General features: G+C 40.3%; 2 protein-coding genes across 6 annotated transcripts in view; one reads left to right on the top strand and one right to left on the bottom strand.

Moving 5' to 3' along the window:
* Positions 1 to 107, bottom strand: part of FAM114A2 (family with sequence similarity 114 member A2) — a 34,402-nt gene extending 34,295 nt beyond the window's left edge. The window contains exon 1 of one of the 3 annotated variants that reach the window (XM_046668057.1): positions 56 to 107. The gene's annotated coding sequence lies outside the window, so the exon portion shown is untranslated. Of the gene's footprint in view, positions 1 to 39 lie in introns of all 3 variants that reach the window. The other 2 variants (XM_046668061.1, XM_046668060.1) reach the window with 2 other exon arrangements.
* A 53-nt stretch (positions 108 to 160) lies between these two features.
* On the top strand, positions 161 to 20,180 carry MFAP3 (microfibril associated protein 3). Of its 3 annotated transcripts, none has more exons than XM_046667626.1 (4): positions 164 to 201; positions 9,922 to 10,049; positions 12,119 to 12,582; positions 15,996 to 20,180. In XM_046667626.1, exons 3-4 carry the CDS (start codon positions 12,288 to 12,290, stop codon positions 16,787 to 16,789), a joined length of 1,089 nt encoding a protein of 362 aa, XP_046523582.1. In that variant the 5' UTR covers positions 164 to 201; positions 9,922 to 10,049; positions 12,119 to 12,287; the 3' UTR covers positions 16,790 to 20,180. The 3 variants fall into 3 exon arrangements, with proteins under 3 accessions (XP_046523581.1, XP_046523582.1, XP_046523580.1); XM_046667624.1 differs by lacking the exon at positions 164 to 201 and adding an exon at positions 8,631 to 8,815; XM_046667625.1 differs by lacking the exon at positions 9,922 to 10,049 and having other exon boundaries at positions 161 to 201.
* Positions 20,181 to 20,427: the final 247 nt, after the last annotated feature.

The following is a 20,427-nucleotide window of genomic DNA, read 5'->3' as shown; positions in this document are numbered from 1 at the left end:
GCGCCCCGCCGCCTCCTCCCGGGAAGTCCCCCACGCAACCGTGCTGCCCTCTCACCACCACCGCCGCCGCCGTCGCCGCCGCCGCCGAGCCGCTCCTACTGTCCCGGAAGTACTCCTTCAGTGAGGAGGCCGCCTCGGCTGCCCCAGAGCACTTCCGGGTCAAGCCGCCGCTCCGGCAGGAAGGAGCCCGCTGCCGGTCTGGTGAGTGAGGGCTTGGTCGGGGTCGCTGCGAGGGAGGTACTGGGGGTGCCGAGGCATAGCTTCGAGCCGGTGGGTCGGGGTCCGACGTGAAGAAAGCTGGAATGTCCGCAGCCCTTTTTAAGGCCTGGCCTGGGCTGCAGGAGCTCGGCCATCGTCCGTTTACTGAGCGCCAAGTACCTACCCGGCGCAACCCTAGGCGCCTGGGACACAGTGGTTTACAAGCCGACTGTGGCCCAGCTCCCAAGTAGTTGACATTCTGGTGAGCAAGGCCGACCAGAAACAAGTCAACAAACAACCGTTGCCTAAGATGGTAGTGAGTGCTCTGAAGAAAATTAAACAGGATAATGTGACGGAACGAAGAGAGGGAGGAAGCAGTGTGAAGATCTGGAGATTGCATTCGAGGCAGAAGGAATAGCAAGTGCAAAGGCTTTGTAGTGGGAACAAACTATGCAAAGTGAAGGAAAAGAAAAAAAGGCCGCTGTGGCTGCAGCAAAAAGAGGAAGATGAGGCCAGACTTAAACAGGCCAGATCTTGTAGGGTCTGTGAGCCAGGACAAGGAGTTTGACTTTTATTTGGAGAGCAATAGAAAAACCATGGAAAGTTTCTGTGCAGAAGAGTGACATGCTCTAATTTATGCCTTTAAGATAATTCCTGACCCCTTATCAGGAAGATGCATATCTTCAGTTGTCCTTGAGCAGTGGGAGTGCCTGAAACCCAGACTGACAGCCAAAAAGGCGTTAGAGATATGATCATTGTACAGATGTGAAAAACTGAGTCCCAGAGAGGTGTAGGGACTTGTCCTTTTGAGAATCCAAGTCTTCCAACTCCATTTAATGCCTTCAGAATTATCATCTTTAATGTCTATGTATAATAATTGTCACTTCCTAAAACCCTTCAGATAGTTTCTTTTGCTTTTGATGGTGGTTCTCTAAATTTAGGGGCATCAGTGTCACCTGGGAGCTTCTTAAAAATGCGTATTCCAGAAAGCTGTATAAGTATAAAAGAGGTAATTTCCTCTAATTTTCTCCTGTAATGGAAAGTGCATAGAATTTGGGGTTTAACTGTGGAATCTTGGTAAGCCACTTAACTGTGTCCTAATCTTATCTTTAAAATGCTGCTAATAATAAATACAGCGGCAGTTCTCAAATTTTGGGGTCTTAGGATCCCTTTACACTTTTAAAACTTATTGAGAACGTCAAAGAGTTGTGTTTGTGTTATAGCTATCAATAGTTACCATATCAAAACAGAACTTTAAAAAAGTTATTAATTTACTTAAAATGATAAACTCATTACATGTTAACATACATAGGATTTCTATGAAGAATATTTTCTAAAACAAAAAATTTGGGGCCGGCCTGGTGGCGCAGTGGTTAAGTTCGCACATTCCGCTTCTCTGCGGCCCAGGGTTCGCCGGTTGGGATCCCAGGTGTGAACATGGCACCACTTGGCACACCATGCTGTGGAAGATGGGCACGGATGTTAGCTCAGGGCCGGGCTTCCTCCGCAAAAAGAGGAGGACTGGCAGTAGTTAGCTCAGGGCTAATCTTCCTCAAATAAATAAATAAATAAATAAATAAATAGTTGTTGAGAAGAATGGCATTATTTTACATTTTTGCAAATTTCTTTAATATCTGGCTTAATAGAAAACAGCTAGAGTCTCGTATCTCCTTCTGCATTCATTCTTTTGTGATATCCTTCATGTGGCCCCTGGGAAATTGCACCATATTGTGTGAGAATGAGAGTGAAAAAGGCAAATAATGTCCTAGCATTATTATGACAATCGTTTTGAAAAAGTCTCAGGGATCCCCAGAGGACTCTGTACCACACTGTGAGAATCGCTAAATTACGATATTATGACAATCAAAAGAAATGCGAGCTGTATTTGTAAGTCATTAAAACTATATGCACAGTAAAAATGCAGATACCCAGGGCTCACCCTTAGAGATGCCAAATCAGTAAGTCTGAGTGGGGCCAAGAAATCTGCATCTTTAAGAAGCACCGCAGATTAGTTTGATGTTAGTGGTTTAAAATTGTAGTTTGAGAAAAACAGTTATAGATCAAATTTACTCTAGAGTGTTTTGCCCACTAAAGTCGAAAAGGTGGTATTTCCATATCTTCAAATATCTCCATTAACAGTTTCCAGAGCCTGAGACTCTGGAAAGTCAATAAACAGTTTGTAGCAGGTACCTTTCTGACTACCAAGTTGATGAGTATCTGAATTCAAAATGTTAAATCCATTCCTATTCAACGGACTAAGAAAGTTTTTAGACTGTGTCATCTGTTAGCTTCATTTTTTGAACAGATAGATAACTGACAAAGGAGGAAAACTGTTAAGTTTTAGAGTCGAGTACTCTCAGTGTGCTAGGGTCCTGACAGAGCAAAAGAAATTGTTCCAAAATTAAGAGAGTAGAGATGAGATTTTAGGTGAGAAGGCTTCTTGAGCAGGGTAAAATTCGAGTTGGATGTTGGTGGAATTTCCACAGGAAGATATTGGTGGGAAGGGGCAGGAAGTTTCAAACAAAAGGAACAACTAGAGCCAGAGTTTTAAAGTGAAAAGTTATTTGGAGAGAATGGAGAGTGAAACAAGTATAGTTAAGGCTTTGAGCCATGACAGAGGAGCTGGGAAGATTATAGGATTTAAACAAAGAAAGGAATGATAATGATAAACAGCCTGTGGATGAGGAAACTAAGACCACTAGAGATCATAGCTAATTAGTGACAGAGGCGTAACTAAAGACCAGACTTCTGAATCCATTCATTTCTTCAACAAACAATTATTATGCATCCAGGCACTGCTGGGATCCATCTAGCTACTTCTGTTCTACCACCTGAATCTGTTCCTGGAAAATTACAAATGCCAGACTAGAATTTGAAGCTTATCCCATAGGCAGTGAAAAATCACCAATAGATTTTAAAATCACCTTGGCTTTCTTGGGTTTGTGTTCAGGACCAATTCTGAGAGGAGCAGTGTTTGGGATATTAAAGGGGTGTGGTCAGAGTTAAGGAGACCCATTTAGAAATTAAAAGGATAGTGCAGTACCCAGGTAAGGCAACAGGACTGTGACCTAGGGTAGGGACAGTAGGACTTAATTGAAAAACATCTAGGAAGTGGAATAATAATAACAACAGCATGTATTTACAATGTACCCTCATTAGTTCATCTGATGCTCACGTAGGGGAGGAAGACAGTTCCTCTACTCTCCAGGTCCTTCTGCCTGGTCTAAGAATTAAATTGACGTGAGACAGAATAACAGGAGAAAATCAAACAAAGTTTAATAACATGTACACATGGGAGAAACCCAAGAATACTGAGCAACTCTCCAGATGGCCAAAACCACCACCTTAAACACCATCTTCAGCTACAGACAAAGGAGGATGTTAGGGTTAGTGGTTTGGGTCTTCAGAGGGGAGGAAAGCAATTCACATGGAGATGGGAAATGCAAATATTTGTTAAACAAGTGTTTGCTATGACCCAAGAGACATATTTTCGTGTGGCCAATTCTGATCCCCCACACTCACAACTACCCTATGAGATCATTACTGTTAATAACTTTATTCAATAGAAGTAAAAACTAAGGCCTCGGGAGCTCACAGCTTCACCTAGGGTTAGGATCAGGCACTCTAACTCAAGTCCATGCTTCTAACCATAGAGCCATGATGATCTTACAACTTTGACCTTGCATGACAAAAAGAATTGTAGAATCCGCTCACCTGCTATAACAGACAATGCTGGTTATAACAGACGGTGTGGTTATCTTCCAAGCTATGTATGTGCTGGGCAAGTAAATCTGAGGGTGAGAGTGGGGAGTTCTGTTTTAGTTAATACTGAGTTTGAGACACTGGGTTGGGGGGGGGGGGGCGGGTTTCAGACTTTACAGAAAAAAAAAATTGGGTTAAGGAGATCATAAATCTAAGTTACATCGATGTCTTTGTCATTCACATCCAGTAGCTTCAGCAAATGCAAAAAAGAAGTCACAGGTATAACAAATAATTCTGGTTTAAAGCAAAACTCCAACAAATACAGAAGTTGTTTCTCAGTGTGCCAGAAAATATGTTGAAGTTTGAGCTGAGGGTTATGAGGTATGTAATGGCTCCAAGATACTATTAGGAGCATAAGGGCTATTTCAGTTAGAAACTTTTCAGAAAATGGCTTTCAAAAGTGGGAATTTCTGTTTGAATATTACTAACCTTTTTATGTTTCAGATCCCTATAATCTGAGTATTATAGGGATATAAGCAGAACAGCTTTATGTTTGTACTTTGCAAATGATAGAAGAGTACTAACAATCTGCTTTTCCTTTGCTTTTTCTCCCCCGTGCCAATTCAGCATGCCACCTTGACCATTCATGTGCCAGGCTCAGGGGGACTTCATTTTTCAAGTGTAACAGTGCAGGCAGAGAAGAGCGGATGAGCTGCAAATACACCTAGAACACATTTGATTATGGAGAGTGAAGCATTAATCTCCCAGTATACTGGAGCTAAAACCATTACCATCTGGGTATTACTGTTTTCCTGCCTCTGAGTTATCCCAGAACTATTTCAGCTAACAGCAGTTTCCTCAGCCAACTTAATATTGAGCCACGAGAACGGAAATCAGCTACATTACTTCCTTATTTACTTGTGTTGAGAATTGGAACAGAATGGAAATATTTCTTTTCTCAGAAGTTGGCAGGAACAGCAACAAGGCAATCTGTTAGGAATGACAGCTTAGACACTTTTCTTTTTTCGTTCTTTTTTTTTCTTAATAATGTAGCCACTATTCAGAATGGTTCTATAGGGTAAAATCTTCTGCATTTCTGATTATTCATGATCCTAGAAAAGCTTACATTTTACAATATCTAAAAGATGAAAAAGGAGTTGGATTAAACTTGAGTATCACAGTTTTCTATTATTCTTATTAATGCTGAAGAAAGATATTAAAAAATTCTACCCAGTAGCTTCACCCACAAACATAGCATAGCCCTTTCTAACTGTTTACAGAAAGGTGGCACTTTGATTTTCCTTTTTGAACTCTTCTTAGCCTCCAAATGTCAGCTGCTGCATTGAGATGAGCAGGCATGATATTATTATGGGAAGTCTCAAACTTACAAGTGAATTTTTTTGTTGTTAGTGCCGTCGAGTCAATTCCAACTCCTAGTGAGCCTGTGTACAGCAGAGTGGAACCCTGCCTGGTCTTTTGCGCCATCCGCTCACCTGCTATAACAGACAATGCTGCACTGCTACATAGGGTTTTCATAGCCAGTTGTTTCAGAAGTGGGTGGCCAGATCCTTCTTCCTAGTCTTTCTAGTCTGGAAGCTCAGCCGAAATCTGTCGACCATGGGTGACCCTGCTGGTATGTGAAATACTGGCGGCATAGCTTTCAGCATCTCAGCAACACACAGCTGCCACAGTGCGACAGAAGGATAGTGTGGTTCCCTGACCAGAAATTAAACCTAGGCCATGGTGGTGACAGCACCAAATCTTAACCACTAGACTACCAGGGCTGGTATTCCTTAAATTCATAAAGTCCTCTTTCTCTTTTGTGTTCCCACCACAATTATACTTGTGTTCAGTCCTTCTCACACTGTCTTGTATATGGTTAGCTGTTTCTGCCCCTGCCTTCTAGGCTAGTTTGTAAATTTCTGAGTGTCTGAGACAGTATCCTAATTCACCTGAGCATCTCTTGCAGTACCCAGCACTCCATCTTGCGCATAATGGGCCCCTGACTTAGCTGAGCTATTTTAAAATCATTACTCCAAAATGAGTAGAATGGTCATAGTCGATATAGTTTTTCTTGCAAGTAGCACAAACCAATTCATGCTGACTTAAGTAAAAGGAAATTTAGTATGAGGAGATAAGTCAACGGTATCGTAATCCAAAGGGTAATTTATTCCCTCGCTCTCTTTTCTGCTGCTGTCACCTTCTTGGACCCGTACCTTTGCCAGTGTTTTACCTCTCAACTACTCAGCAGCCTCTTATCTGCAAATGGGTGTGTCTCTTAGTAACTTGGACTAGAAGTCCTTTGTGTTTGGGATACCCATGGTCTGAGTATAAAGTACCCAGGCTGAGCCTGCCTTTATTGACTGGACATATAAGGATGTTATGGGACCTGTTGCTCTCCTGGTGTAAAATCAGTATACCAGGCTATTTCTGCCACCTTTGACCTAAGGGCAGTTTAAGGGTATTCATAGTATTTTTCTAGACACTGTCTTGTACGTTTCTTTAAACTTCTAGTAGAGGCGAATGGCTCTGTCTGAACAGAACAGGAACCACAAATCTTGGCCACATGGGCAACTTGTGTCACACACTGCAGTGTATAAGGAGGGGAAGAGTTGGAGATCCGTGATGAGGATTGCTGGGAGCCACAGCCACAGTTCCAGCAGTTTTGCTGAACTTAATCTTTTTTCTCCTAGCTAACCATCTCTCCATTTCCTTTCTTGTTTGCACATTCAGTCTTCATTTCTGTGATTTTAATTCTGAATAAAATTGAATAAATATGTTTATTTCTCTAAAAACAGAAAGTCGTATTGGAGCCAGGAAGTAGAATACTGTCAGGAACCAGAGCAGCCTGTGTCAGTCCCTCTTTCTCTTCCCCTCTGCTCCTCTTACCTCTCTTCCCCATCCCCTCTCACCTCTCTTAACCATTCTCCCTTTGCCTTCTCCATCCCTGTTGTCCTTTCTTTCTGCTTCTCTCTGTATGTGGCCCAAACCTGACTGCCTCAGCCCACTATATGCCTTCTCTTCCTCAAATGGCCCTAACCCACAGTGTCTCAAAACAAAGCTTCTGATTAGTCACCCAGTGGATTGACTTCCTCCTGGGCCTGAGAAGATAGAGGCAGGGCTCAAAAAAGGGAAACATAAGCTATACAGATCACAGCAAAGGTTCTCTACCACAAACTCAGGCCACATAAAAACAATGCAACATATCATGGTTGGGCTGCAAGGTCAGTTTACAATGCCTCCTTAGTCCATGTTATTGCAAAATATTTATTTGCAATGAGAAAAAGAAAATGTGAAATTTAAAATTAAAGATTGAAATTACGTAATGGTGTTTCCCCTTCCCCCTTCCAAGATTTTTAAATGGTTGCATGGTATTCTGAGTAAATGTGTTTCATTTATCTTAAATAATGGTTTTACTGTCAAGTGTGGATTTTAGCACAATATCTGAAAGAACAGTCAACAATAACAATAACTAGAGTAACTAGAGCTTATTCAGTGATTCAGCAGAACGTGTGAACTATATATATTTTATATACACTATCTCATTCAGACCTCGCAAAAGTCGTATGAGAATAGGTACTGTTATTTTCCCTGTTTTGGAGGTGAGGGGACTGAGGCACAGAGAGATTGTCAATTGTAGAAGTTGCAAGGCTGGTTAGAGTCAGAGCCAGGATTCAAATCTAGGAAATCTGGCTCCAATCTGTACTCTGAACCTCCCTGCCTTTATCAGGGTAATCTAAATCCAGAGTGGAATGTGATAGTTCTCTCTTGTTGGAAGTGTTCAGTCTGCAGCACCATTAGGCAGGGCTGTTGTAGAGGAAATGAGAAAGTATATTAGTGGTCTCCAGATTCTAACCCGTGGACCCTCTGCTTCTGAATCACCCGGGGAGATAATTAAAAACCATAAATTCTAAGGACCAAACCCAGAGGTTCTTATTCACTAGGTCTAGGGTGGGACCCAGGAATCTATAATTTTAACAAGCTCTCTAGATGATTGTGATATTCAACCTGGTTTGGAAACTCTGGGTTTGGTAGTCTTTTATTCCTTCCAGGACAAGATAATAAGTGAAGACTTGGGGGTTGGTTCAAGGAGTGTCTTTAGGCATTGCACCTCTAAATTCTTTTTTTTTTTTTGAGCAAGATTAGCCCTGAACTAACATCTGCTGCCAATCCTCCTCTTTTTGCTGAGCAAGATTGGCCCTGAGCTAACATCCATGCCAATCTTCCCCTATTTATATGTGGGATGCCTGCCACAGCATGGCTTGATAAGCAGCACATAGGTCTGCACCCAGGATCCAAACCAGCAAACCCCAGGCTGCCGAAGCAGAGCATGCGAACCTAACCACTATGCCACTGGGCCAGCCCCTTCTAAGGTCTTTTGAGATTATTAGCATTGGCTCTCTTTGTCTCAGAATATAAGTGCTAGTAAATGCATGTCGGCTTAAATAATTATGATCCCTGTTGCATAACATTCTTTTGTTTTGTTTTGTTTTGAGGAAGATTAGCCCTGAGCTAACTACTGCCAGTCCTCCTCTTTTTGCTGAGGAAGCCTGGCCCTGAGCTAACATCGTGCCCATCTTCCTCTACTTTATACATGGGATGCCTACCACAGCATGGCGTGCCAAGCGGTGCCATGTCCGCACCCGGGATCCGAACCGGCAAACCCCGGGCCGCTGAGAAGCAGAACGTGTGAACTTAACCACTGCTCTACCGGGCCGGCTCTTGCGTAACATTCTTTACAAAGATCCATCAAATATTCTATCAAATTTAAACTAATCTCCATCAGTAAATATTTATTGAGCATGTGCTAGTTATGAAGTATAGCAATAAAAAATATAGTCCCTGTGCTTAAGGGGCTCATAGATAAGATGGTGTGGATTGTGTTGCAGTACAGAGCAGCATATACCAGAACCAGGTGAGTAGTGTAATGGTGAGGGCTAGCGGGGTCAGGGAAAACCCACCCTGCCTCTGGGTGTACTCTGGATCCATGTGGGAGGAATTGCCGAACCTTGAGAGGAGGCTCAGGGAAACTGCATGAAGAAGGGGTTCCACACAGCAATAACACTGCCAGGTCACTGCTGCCCCACAGCTTCTCAAGTGGAGGCTGTTCATTCCCCCAAAGCTCTTGCATCTCTGAGCAAGGAGCGTGAGACCATCTTTTCTATTTCCGGTGTATTCTACCCTAGCTACCTTGATCCGAGGGAGACAACACCGTCCCCACAGGTGATCCACCCTACCCTTTAGCCTCTCAGTTCTTTGATCTCCTCATCTTGGACAAGTGTCTCCTTCACTCACTTCAGTCTCCCACTCCAGTTCCCGAAGTCCACCTTCAGTTTTGCTGTTGGCCCAGACTACTCCCCACCAGATTCCAGAATGGGACCCAGCACTCTCTGGCCACCACTTCTCATCACCATAACTTGTAACCATTTTTCCTGAACACCTTCTAACCAGTGATCCCTCTGCTTTTTCCCTGTCTCCTCTCTTTACCTAGAATAGTTCTCTCCCATTCGCAATTCCTGTTTGTCCCTCAGGTCCTGTTGCAAACCTTCCTACCTCAGGGAGGCTTCCTGCGATGAGGTCAGCTCCGCATGTTGGGTGCTCCTGTAGCATCTGTACTTCCCCTGGGATAGCATTTAGCATATTTTCCATGTGTTCAGTTAGTGTCTATGTCCTCTGCCAGACTGAGCTCCATGAAGGCAGAGACAGTGTCTGTAGTACAGTAGGTTGGCACGTAGTAGGTGCTCACTAGATAGTGATGAATAGATGAAAATGTATGCTTCTAGTCTAAAACAATGGTTCTAAACTCAGTGATGGGAAGAGTGGAGAGAAAGGGGTGGCCAGGATAAGAAGTGAGTTGGTATTAGAGTAAAGTGGAGTTGTGGGTGGTTGGTTTGTTTTGTTTGTTTTTATTTTTGTTTTCCCTACACAGAGAACAGGCCCCAAGCTCAGAACCTTTAGCAGATGGTGGTATCTCTGGAAGTTAATAACATTGTTTCGTTTTCATTGTGCTTTTGTGTACAGTTACAGTTGTCCCTCCATATCTGTGGATGTGGAGCCTGTGGATGCAGAAGGCCAACTAAGGGACTTGAGCATCCACAGATTTTGGTATCCGCAGCAGGTCCTGGAACCAATTCCCCTTGAATACTGAGGTACAACTGTACTTTTATCCACAGATATGACTTAGACTTTCCTTTTAAAATAGATATATGAAAGTAAAATAATGAGTTCATTTAAAGAAAACATATAAATGATAATAATTTAGTACACAGATATAGCAAAAAGAAAATCATGACAGTAGAAGAAATGAATGAAATTTGCAAAATGCTGACTTGGATGAAGCCCCAGGAACTCTTTATTGAAGTCCTGGGGAAAACCTGGAGCCCTTTTTCAGCCACTCATTTCCTGTCACCGTTGAGAATCACTAGTCTAGAATAAAGCACAAAAATCACATTCTCTGATTGTTGTGTATCTTATTGTGAAAAAGAACTTGGGAGCTCACACATGTCAAGCCCCTAGCACAGTGCCTGGTTTATGGCAGTCATTTAATAAATGTTATTTCCATTCTTTCCACATACCACTCCCTCCTAATAAAGAGAGACCAGGATTTCCCTACTAACTTATAGTATAATCTAAAGGAGCACGTCACTGTGAAGTGAACGGATTAGATCAGATCATGTCTAAAATCCCGTCCAATGCCCAAGTTCTTTGTTTCTTTGTCATTTTAGTGGGATTTAGGAAGAAATGGAAATAAACATGTGTTCAATCTCTTATAACAGCAAAGAGTGAAGTCCTTTGTTTTACTCTGAATTGTCCATCCTTAAATTTGAAAGATATAGAAAATTATTATCATTCAACCATTCTTTCAAGGGCTAATGAAAATTAAATAACATTTACAACTTACTGTAATTCTGACTTTGAGGAGTTTAATGACAAAATACGATGATCCATTGCTTTTTATGTTCTATGATGAAGCAGCCTTCATGTAAGAATAAAGGGGAATAAGTGTCATTTCCAAAATTAATTATTTGGGCCCCTCATAAGAAATAAAGCTGGGTGTTTCATCCCATCTTTTATAGAAATAGAAGTTGAAATTTTTCTTTGAGAATCAGTGATTTAAGAGGAATCAAGTTATCAGGAAGATGATCAAATCACATAGACTCTTATACTGGGATATTATTTTGTACTTTATTCATGGTATTTTACTCTTCTTTTAAATTTGTCTGGCAATCTTTCCCTGTAGTTTATATTTCCATTTCTACCAACTAGACATTTAAGATGTTAATTCCTCCTTTAGCTAGTTTTCCAGACTTTGAGCTAGAAATTGGTATTCTTACAAACTGTTAAATATACTGTGTTTTGTCTCTTGATAATGAAGAAATTATTAAAGGAAAATTCTTTTGTCTAACATTCTTGCCCAGGAGGGAGGTTCTTTAGCCTCAGAAATCAATAACTTTATGTATATATGTAAGAGTGCAATTTTCTTTCTACTATTAAAAAAACTACCTCGACAAAATACAAAAAAAAAAAAAAAAGCCACAGTCTTCTGTATGAAGGGACTTCGATGGACCATGTCCAATCTTTCTCCAAATATAATCTAGCAACTTCAATGGCTGTTGAGAGAAAAATAAAGAAGCATCAATTATTAAGACAAAAAAAAAAAACTACCTCGAGTAGCTCTGCATTATTTATATGTAATATACCTATGTGCTTGAATTACTCAAATTTGAGCTCCATGGTTATGATTATGATGTACCAATTGATTTACATTATTGATATAACAACAGATGGTAGTGGTGCAGGTTGAAATAAAAGATCATTAAGCTAAATATTTTAGCCTTCATTTGCTCCCTGTTGCACAGAATTTGTCAGAGTGAAATAGAATCATAGCATTTCAGAACTAGAAGAGTCCTTAGAGATTGTCTCATCCAGTCCTTCATTTGACAGATGAGAAAACCAACTCAGAGAGAATGTGACCTGTCAAGGTCGTACAGCTTGTTAGGAGCAAAGCTAGGACCAGAACCGAGGTCTGCCATTTCCCAGTTCAGTGCTCTTTCTACCGTCTCCGTGTAAGATCTTCAGGTGGTGGTCTTTCTGCTTCACTCCCTGAAGTCTGCACCATTTATTCTAATCAGTTTCACATCTATTCATTTCTAGAACATAGAGCTTCACCCCATTGTGAGTCTTTGTTGGTTAAACTTTATGTCTGGCTTTCTTTTAGGTTGGTCTCCACTCACATCTTTTAATCTTGAAGACTTTGAAATATACCTGGATCTGCCACTTTTTTGGAAAACTGCAATACCAAGCAATAAACTGCCCACTGTGCTCTTGTTATAGTATAGAAGCTTTTGACTTCTCCAGATCTAAACAAGATTTTCTCCCATTTTCCCATGAAGCCACATTGTTGTTTATTCGCTTTAGTGGTGAGTGTTACTGTGCCAGCTGCTTTTGTTTTGGAAGATGTAGGCTTCAATCAAATGGCCCCACTGGGAACAAATCATAGTTCTTTAAATGCATCATTTCCCTCAAGCTTTGAACTCTCAGCAGGTTCCCACTCAGGTGATGATGTCATCATAGCCAAAGAGGGAGCTAGTGTTTCAATTGAGTGTCTTCTCACAGTCGACCACCATGAAGATGTCCATTGGTACAACTCAAAAGGACAGCAACTGGATGACAAAGGCAGAGGTAACTATGCCAGGGTATAATTAATCGAGGTTACTCATTTCCTGTTGCTTCTGTCTTGGTTTTATGGCATATTCAACAAATCTCAATGATGATGTGCCAGGGTGAATAGTTAAAACTTTTGAAAGGCTTGGAGTATATACCTATCAGAGAAAGCAAAATAATTATAATTACTTAACCAGAAGAAGAAAAAAATAAAGAATAATTATAAATTTAAGAGATGTTCACATGATGCCAGTGAGCTATTTTCTCTCCTCTTAATGAGCTGGTTTCCTTCTTTGAAGGTAGACTACATCAAGTTTGCTGCATTCAGCTGTGCAGGCTGCGTACTGCACAACTCCAGGGGCACCATTCCCCTGGACTGTAATGTGAATAGTACAGTGTGGTGGCCCTGCAAGAAGGATTTTGGCTAGACTTAAGTAAATTTGTCATAAATAAAAAAATCTCTGCTTGGAAATGAGTTACTAAAAAATGTTAGATGAAATCCAAGATGTTTCTAAAAATGGTTATAGATCTGTGCATAAAACTTTAAGTCCCTCTGAGTATTTGAAGGGCACTGAGGAGGAGCTATTTGAGCCCTTCCAGCTCAATTTTTTTTCTATTTATACCTTAATTTACTTGAAAACAGGAGAGTTTCTCTTGTATTTTTTGTGTCTCAGTCTTAAAAATCACACAAACATAGTAATGCAACCAAGATCTCCTTTTTGACAGGTTTTCATTTGATTTTGCTGTTTGTGGACCTGTGAACACATCTTAATCAGAATACTATTTCCTTAGCTAGTGTTCTGCTAGAAGGATTTTTTTTTAAGATTGGCACCTGAGCTAACAACTGTTGCCAATCTTTTTTTTTCCCTGCTTTTTCTCCCCAAATTCCCCCAGTACATAGTTGTATATTTTAGTTGTGGGTCCTTCTAGTTGTGGCATGTGGAATGCCGCCTCAACGTGGCCCAACGAGCAGTGCCATGTCAGCGCCCAGCATCCGAACTGGCAATACCCCAGGCCGCCGAAGCAGAATGTGGAAACTCAACCACTCGGGCCACAGGACAGCCCCTGTGAAGGATCTTTTTGAAGCCTGCTTGTGTTAAAGCACCTCAAAAAGTAATCGCCATGAAACATCAATGGGATAAAGATTAAATTCTGAGATCCTCACAAGCTACACTTTCAGAAAAGGCCCCCATTATCTTTTTTGCTAGAGAGGTAGTCTAACCTCTTGAAATATAAAAGATATTTGGTTATTTATAATAAAATGGAAAACAGAAAAGGACACAGATGATGTTTCCTTTTAAAGTATATGCTAAACATTTTAACCTTGTACAAATTGAGCAACTGGTCACCTAGGAATTAAAGAGTTGGAATTGTCAGAACAGAATATTTTTAATCAGCTTCTTAAGAATATAGACTTATTGAATCAGAATCTCTAGAGTTGTGCCCAGAATGTGTATTTTCAACATGATTTGGGGTTCCGCATTTGGACCCACTGAACTAGATTCTTATCTCCTTTGGGTTCTAGGATCCTGACCAAACGCATCTGAGATTTGAATTATTCAATCAGTGTGATCCTGACAGACTGACTGTAAGCATAAACAAAGCTTAGATGAGGATAAGACCAGCCAAGTGGAATGGCAGTTTCATTTTCGTATTTTGCCTTTACTTTGAAAATCACTAACATCTATCATTGATGCTTTCAGTAGCAGCTCTGGAAAATTGTATTAAATTTTATGAATCTCAAGTGAGAAGAGTTTAAAGAGCATGTCAGTCTAGTGTAAGGTTCATAAATCTTGAGCTATTATCAGCAAGTGAGCTAGAGAGTTTAGATTGTGGTCTTAGTACAGTGGGTTGATGAATAGAGTCTACATAGTTCATCATACCTGGGATTCATAGGGTGTCCTTTTCTTAGCTCCAAGTTCATAAAACAGAAGCTTGTGGAGTAATGACTATATTCATAGCTGCATATTTTCCTCCTCTTTACATTAGTGAAGTGATGGCTCTTAAATATAACTATAGCATTTAGATAGATTTTGATGATGATAAAAATGAGCACAGTCCAGAGTACTTACTAATTGACGTGCTGCTAAAATCATCCAGAACCATAGAATGTCAGGGATGAAAAAGAGCTTGAAGATTAGGCACTCAGGTGGTGCTTAACAAGCAGTACCCAGCCTCCTCTGGGATACCACTTCTAGTCATTGGAGCTCACATCTACATGCCAGGTTAGCCCATCCATTCCATCTTTGAATGGCTTTCATAGTTAATGCACAGAGTACACTCAGAATTTACCACAAATGTGAGAGTTGTGCGGGCAGAGCCAAATTATTAAAGGATGTTAAATCAAAGTGGGTGGTCAGGATGCTTTGCTCTTCATACTCATATACTTTAGTATACATGTTCCCTGAATGAAGATACCTTCCTGGATGGAAGAGAGGCACATGTTCTAACTTTACAACAGAAGCCTAGGCATCTTAAGGGCAACTTTATTCTCTTTACCAAACTGTTCATTTACCCTGACCTGTGAGACATATCTTTTGGCTTAGACTTCAGTTACTCTTGCCAGAAAATCAAGATATCATCAACAAACCTTTCCTAACAAAACAAATTAACATATGCAAAGCATGCCAGATTAGCCAGTTAGTAATTGAACAAATGCATTAAATTGGTAGCGTTTTTTTAATAACTTTTGTCTCTTATTATATAATTCATTACCAAAAGCAAACAAACACAGTTAAATAAAAAGAAGAAAATAAAAATTACTCATAAACCATTACTCCGGAAATAACCATTGTTTTATTTTTTTTTTCCCTTTGGTGAGGAAGATTGGCCCTGAGCTAACATCTGTTGCTAGTCTTCCTCTTTTTGCTTAGGAAGATTGTCACTGAGCTAACATCTACGCCAATTTTCCTCTATTTTGTACATGGAATGCCGCCACAGCATGGCTTGATGAGCAGTGTGTAGGTCCATGCCCAGGATCCGAACCCGCAAACCCTGGGGCCACCAAAGCAGAGTGTGCGAACTTAACCGCTACGCCACCTGGCCATTCCCCCATTGTTTTCTATTTCTGAGGCATATCCTTCTAGTATATGAAAAAGTATAGGTAGAGACATATAAACATTTTTTTAATTCATTTACATTATGTAGACATACTTATCTCTCTGAAAAGCTTGTTACATCTAGCAGTGAAATGTAGCTATGATAATCATTAGTGTTAAGAAGGAAGATCTTGATTTCCTAAGTTCCAGGCTATTTAAATTCCAACTCTGGTCATAAAAGTGTACCCTTTCTTACATTATTTAAACAAATAGCAGAATATAATGGATGAGTTAACATATTCTTACAAAGAGGCAGAATATTGACAAGGCAGTTGGCGTATTTAGTAATAATAATCTTTATGCTGTCATATTTTATTTCTGTTGGGTTATCAGGTGGAAAATGGTTGGTTTCTGATAACTTCCTGAATATCACCAACGTAGCCTTTGATGACCGTGGGCTCTATACATGTTTTGTCATCTCTCCAACTCGTGCCTCCTACTCTGTCACCCTGCGTGTTATCTTCACCTCGGGAGACATGAGTGTCTACTACATGATTGTTTGCCTGATTGCCTTTACGATCACTCTCATCTTAAATGTCACACGGCTGTGCATGATGAGCAGCCATCTTCGTAAGACTGAGAAGGCTATCAATGAATTCTTCAGAACTGAAGGGGCTGAGAAACTTCAGAAGGCCTTTGAGATTGCAAAACGCATCCCCATCATCACCTCAGCCAAGACCTTGGAGCTCGCCAAAGTCACACAATTTAAGACCATGGAGTTTGCTCGTTATATTGAAGAACTGGCGAGAAGCGTGCCTCTTCCGCCCCTTATTCTAAACTGTCGGGCCTTTGTTGAGGAGATGTTTGAGGCTGTGCGAGTGGATGACCCTGATGACATAGGAGAAAGAATTAAAGAGAGACCTGCCTTGAATGCTCAAGGTGGTATCTATGTCATTAACCCAGAGCTGGGCCGGAGTAATTCACCGGGAGGAGATTCGGATGACGGTTCTCTGAATGAACAAGGCCAGGAGATAGCAGTTCAAGTTTCGGTCCACCTTCAATCAGAGACCAAAAGTATTGATACAGATTCTCAAGCCAGCAGTCAGTTCAGTTCGCCTGATGATATAGGATCTGCCGAATTGAACTCTAACTATAAAGATGGGGCGTATGAAAGCTGCCAGCTGTGAGCTATCCCAGTACCTACGAAAACAACTCGCAGAAAAGGAACCTGTTTCGTGTAGAAAATAGCATTTCACCAAAAGATGACTGTGGTTTTCCCCTTGTTAATATTAAGCACATTGGAACATGAATTATTGCCAAAATCTTTGTAAAACTTCAGCGTTTTCCCTATCTGATTATTTTTCAGTCATTTTCCTCAAGCTTGAGTAAATGATACATATTAAGATTTGAAGGAGCCTGAGAGGTAAACATAGTGGGGAAAGTACTGCACTAAGAGTTCCATGGCTTCTCTTCCAGTCACGGTTCTTCCATTGGTTAGGGCTGACACTTATGAGGGCCTCAGTGTTCCCACCAATAAGATGAGGGATTTGCATTAGCTGTATCTAAAGTCATTTCTAGCCCTATAACTTCTTACCTGTCACCTTTAAACCACCAAAATCTTCAGCACATCTCTAAATAAACCCTTCCCTAGACTTTTAGTCCCTTTTTATGGTAAGGACCAAGCCAAGACTTTATTCCGTGATTTAGGTTCCCAGACCAATGCCATGATGCATAGCGGTGTGGGTGTTTTTCATGTGTTTGGCCTTGTGGAGCGTGCAATTGTATGTGCTAGGTTGAATCTTCTCAGTATAGCCCCTGTCTGTATTATACAGATAGCAGGGAGCTAACTGCACATTAGTAAACTACTTTTCACGAGTAAATTTGTCCTTTTGGGGGATATATCATGTGTTTTCAACTTACTGAGGCATCATGTAGTTCATTGAGCTGGCAGTGATTTCCCATCTGATCTCCAAAAGTGAGCAGTTTGTTCCTAAGGAATAATGTCTTCAGTACTTTGAGAATAAGTAGAATAAGAAATGATGTCAAATCATCTGTCTCTGGTAAATCATGGATTTTGACATTTCTGTTAATAGAATTTCTCAGGCTTTCCCTTTTTAAAAGTACTGGACTCTCCAAGAGGGTTCAGTGTTTGTGATCCCATTCCCAAATCTGAGGGAAACCCAGAGCTGGATTGCTCTTCAGACCTCTGTCAATATCCTTGCCCTCTGTGGTCTTAAATATGGTGCTAAAGGTTGCATGCCTCCTTATCTTGTTTGTTTTGTTTATATTTTATTGTTGCGGTTTTTATTTTTGTGTACTTCAGATATAGAAATCTGAGATAGGGCTGCTTTTGTGTCATTTCTGAGAAGCACTACCTGAAATAAGATTAGATAACGGTGTGTGGTGTGTGTTACTATATTAAGTATATAGATATAGATACAGATATATAGATGCATATACACACACTTACAAATCTAGTCGTAAAGAGGGAGAAAAATTATGGGTGATGCCACCTGATTTAACTGTGTGTAATAAACACTTAAGAAAATATTTCTTGCCTGGCTGAGAGCTGATATAATGGAATTGTAAACACTCTTTCAGAATAATTTCTTCAGCTCCAGGATGCTTGGTGTCATATAATTTTAAGAACTTGGCAGTGGAGCGCCACTTGATGCTTCACGTGTCTTCATTTGGCTTCTGATTATTGAAGCATTACTTTAACTGGAGGTTCCTGGGGGGAATGTTCAGAGGAGGTTCTATCGGGATTTTTATTTAAGGTTTCAAATGGAGGAAGGTAAGAAATTCAAAGTGTGGTCAGATAGAGCTCGTGCCTTCCTTTGTCCAGGCTTATCAAAAGTAATACATCTGCTGTGGATAGCATGAATGAATCAGTGTGCAGTTTTGTCAGATGGCATTACGGATAAAGATGATAATGCTCCCTTTTCTGTCTCTCAGGCTGTTTCCATGGAAACCTCCAGAGCCAAACAAAAGCTGCCAGTCATTTAGCCAAAGCTTGTCTTGGCTCATAGACCTATATTTCTTTAAGAAAAACTGTTCTCATGCATTTGGCTATGAGAGCAAGGGCTCTTGAACATACCCTAGATTTAGAACACTTTTTCCCTTCCCAGAATGTTTCTCTTGAGAAATTAAAAATTTTTTAAATCCCTTGTCTGTAGTCTGCCCCCTGAACATCGCTCATATCTTCAGATAGTACCTCCAGCCCTGTCCCAATATAGCAGGTTTGAGGTCATTTCTTCGAATGTAGCTCGTCACATTAAAGAGAATAGATTTACCCCCCATGTTCTCATAATGGACATGAGTGTTTAGAACTTTAAGGTAGACGTATTTAATGAGCAAAGTCCTGGGAGACAGGACTTCGGAAAAACATAGGAAATATTGGAAAAAATCTATAAGTTAATACAATACTATATAACAAGTATAGGCTACTCCAGTGTATCCTGGATAGATTATTTTAGAAACATAATGGTGGCTTAATTTGGTGGCCAAAGTAACTGGATTACTTTGAATATTCCAAGTTATGGTGCCATTGATAAGGAATTAAAGTAGGTCAAAATTTAAGTGAAGTTGCTATTACTTTCTGAAGCTAATTTTCAAAAGGAAGAAAACTAAACTTACTAATATTTTCTGTGTCTAATCAAATACCTTTCATATATAATTAATAGTCTCATATTATCTTTTTGTAAAATCCTTAACCTTTTGAACTTAAACTACAGTCTAAAAGTCTTTTGACAATAATTGTGGAGTAATTAACCTTTGTCTCACTAGATTTTATAGTTAGTGAAAATGCCTTTACTCAACAAAGTGTATTTGAAATAGTTCTGTCATCTCATTTACAAATTTTGTTTTATATTGTGAGTTAATGAACCTTATTGTCCTTATAAAATGAAATAGTAGCTTTGTGAAATAAATTTACCCAAAATAGACATGTAAACACTTTTATAGATTCCTTACCAACTGAAACCAGACAGGCATCTTTTGAGCTGATACCCTGCTTGAGTTTATAGGCAGTTTGATAAGGTGTCCTCCAAACTGGATCTGTTATAATAGTTTAATTCTTGAGTCAGGCCCAGCGAGCATTTGTATTTTAAAGTCAAAGGACACTGCTTTCCCTTTGGTCCTCCAGCCTCAGTGAACCCCTTGGTGCAGTCCTCTCTACGCCCTGCATGTAATTGCACCCTAGATCAGACTTTGACTCCTGTGTCCAAGAGCAGCATGGGAGCACAGCATGCTTCTTTTCCAGAGCCCAGCCAGTCATAGGTGCTAACCTTGTCTCCACACACCAGCAGTTCTAACACAAGTAGATCATATTTCCTGAGTCACCAGTAAGAGAACACAGTCTTTTCTCATCTAGGCCGGGAATATTGAAAATGCTCAGCCTTATACATAAACTCCTAGCTTCTCCACACATTTCATAAAAGTAAATGAGTATTATTTGGTCTGTTCAGATAATGTTTAAATGTTCACCATTTTAATGAATACTTATGTTACAATTTTGTCCTTTTTTTTAAAAAAAAAATTGTACTCGAATGTAATTTATTAAATGTTCGATGGAGTATATTTCATTTGTCTGAAATCTTCTGTAGAGTATATGTTCATTTTTATATGTGATGGAATTTGATGTTAATGATTTTAAACAGGAGTAAGTTTGGCTTCAACTTGCATTCCACCATGGCTACCCATTTCAATTTTACAAATGTCGACTGAGCATCTTTATGTTTTGTTGCTGTGAGCCAGGCTGAGATGGGTGTCCTGCCACAGTTGCCATGAGGATGGCATTACTAGACCCTCCTCGCTGGGCCCACGT

Source organism: Equus quagga, chromosome 7 (genome assembly GCF_021613505.1).
Source record: "Equus quagga isolate Etosha38 chromosome 7, UCLA_HA_Equagga_1.0, whole genome shotgun sequence".
NCBI classification, from domain to species: domain Eukaryota; kingdom Metazoa; phylum Chordata; class Mammalia; order Perissodactyla; family Equidae; genus Equus; species Equus quagga.
The sequence above is the reverse complement of the archived record's forward strand: the minus strand, read 5'-3'. Positions and strand labels throughout refer to the sequence as shown.

Coding starts and splice junctions, on each gene's coding strand:
- MFAP3 (XM_046667625.1), top strand. CDS start 12,288: ATGAAGCCACATTGTTGTTTATTCGCTTTAGTGGTGAGTGTTACTGTG. Junction 12,583..15,995: donor ACTGGATGACAAAGGCAGAG/GTAACTATGCCA, acceptor TTGGGTTATCAG/GTGGAAAATGGTTGGTTTCT.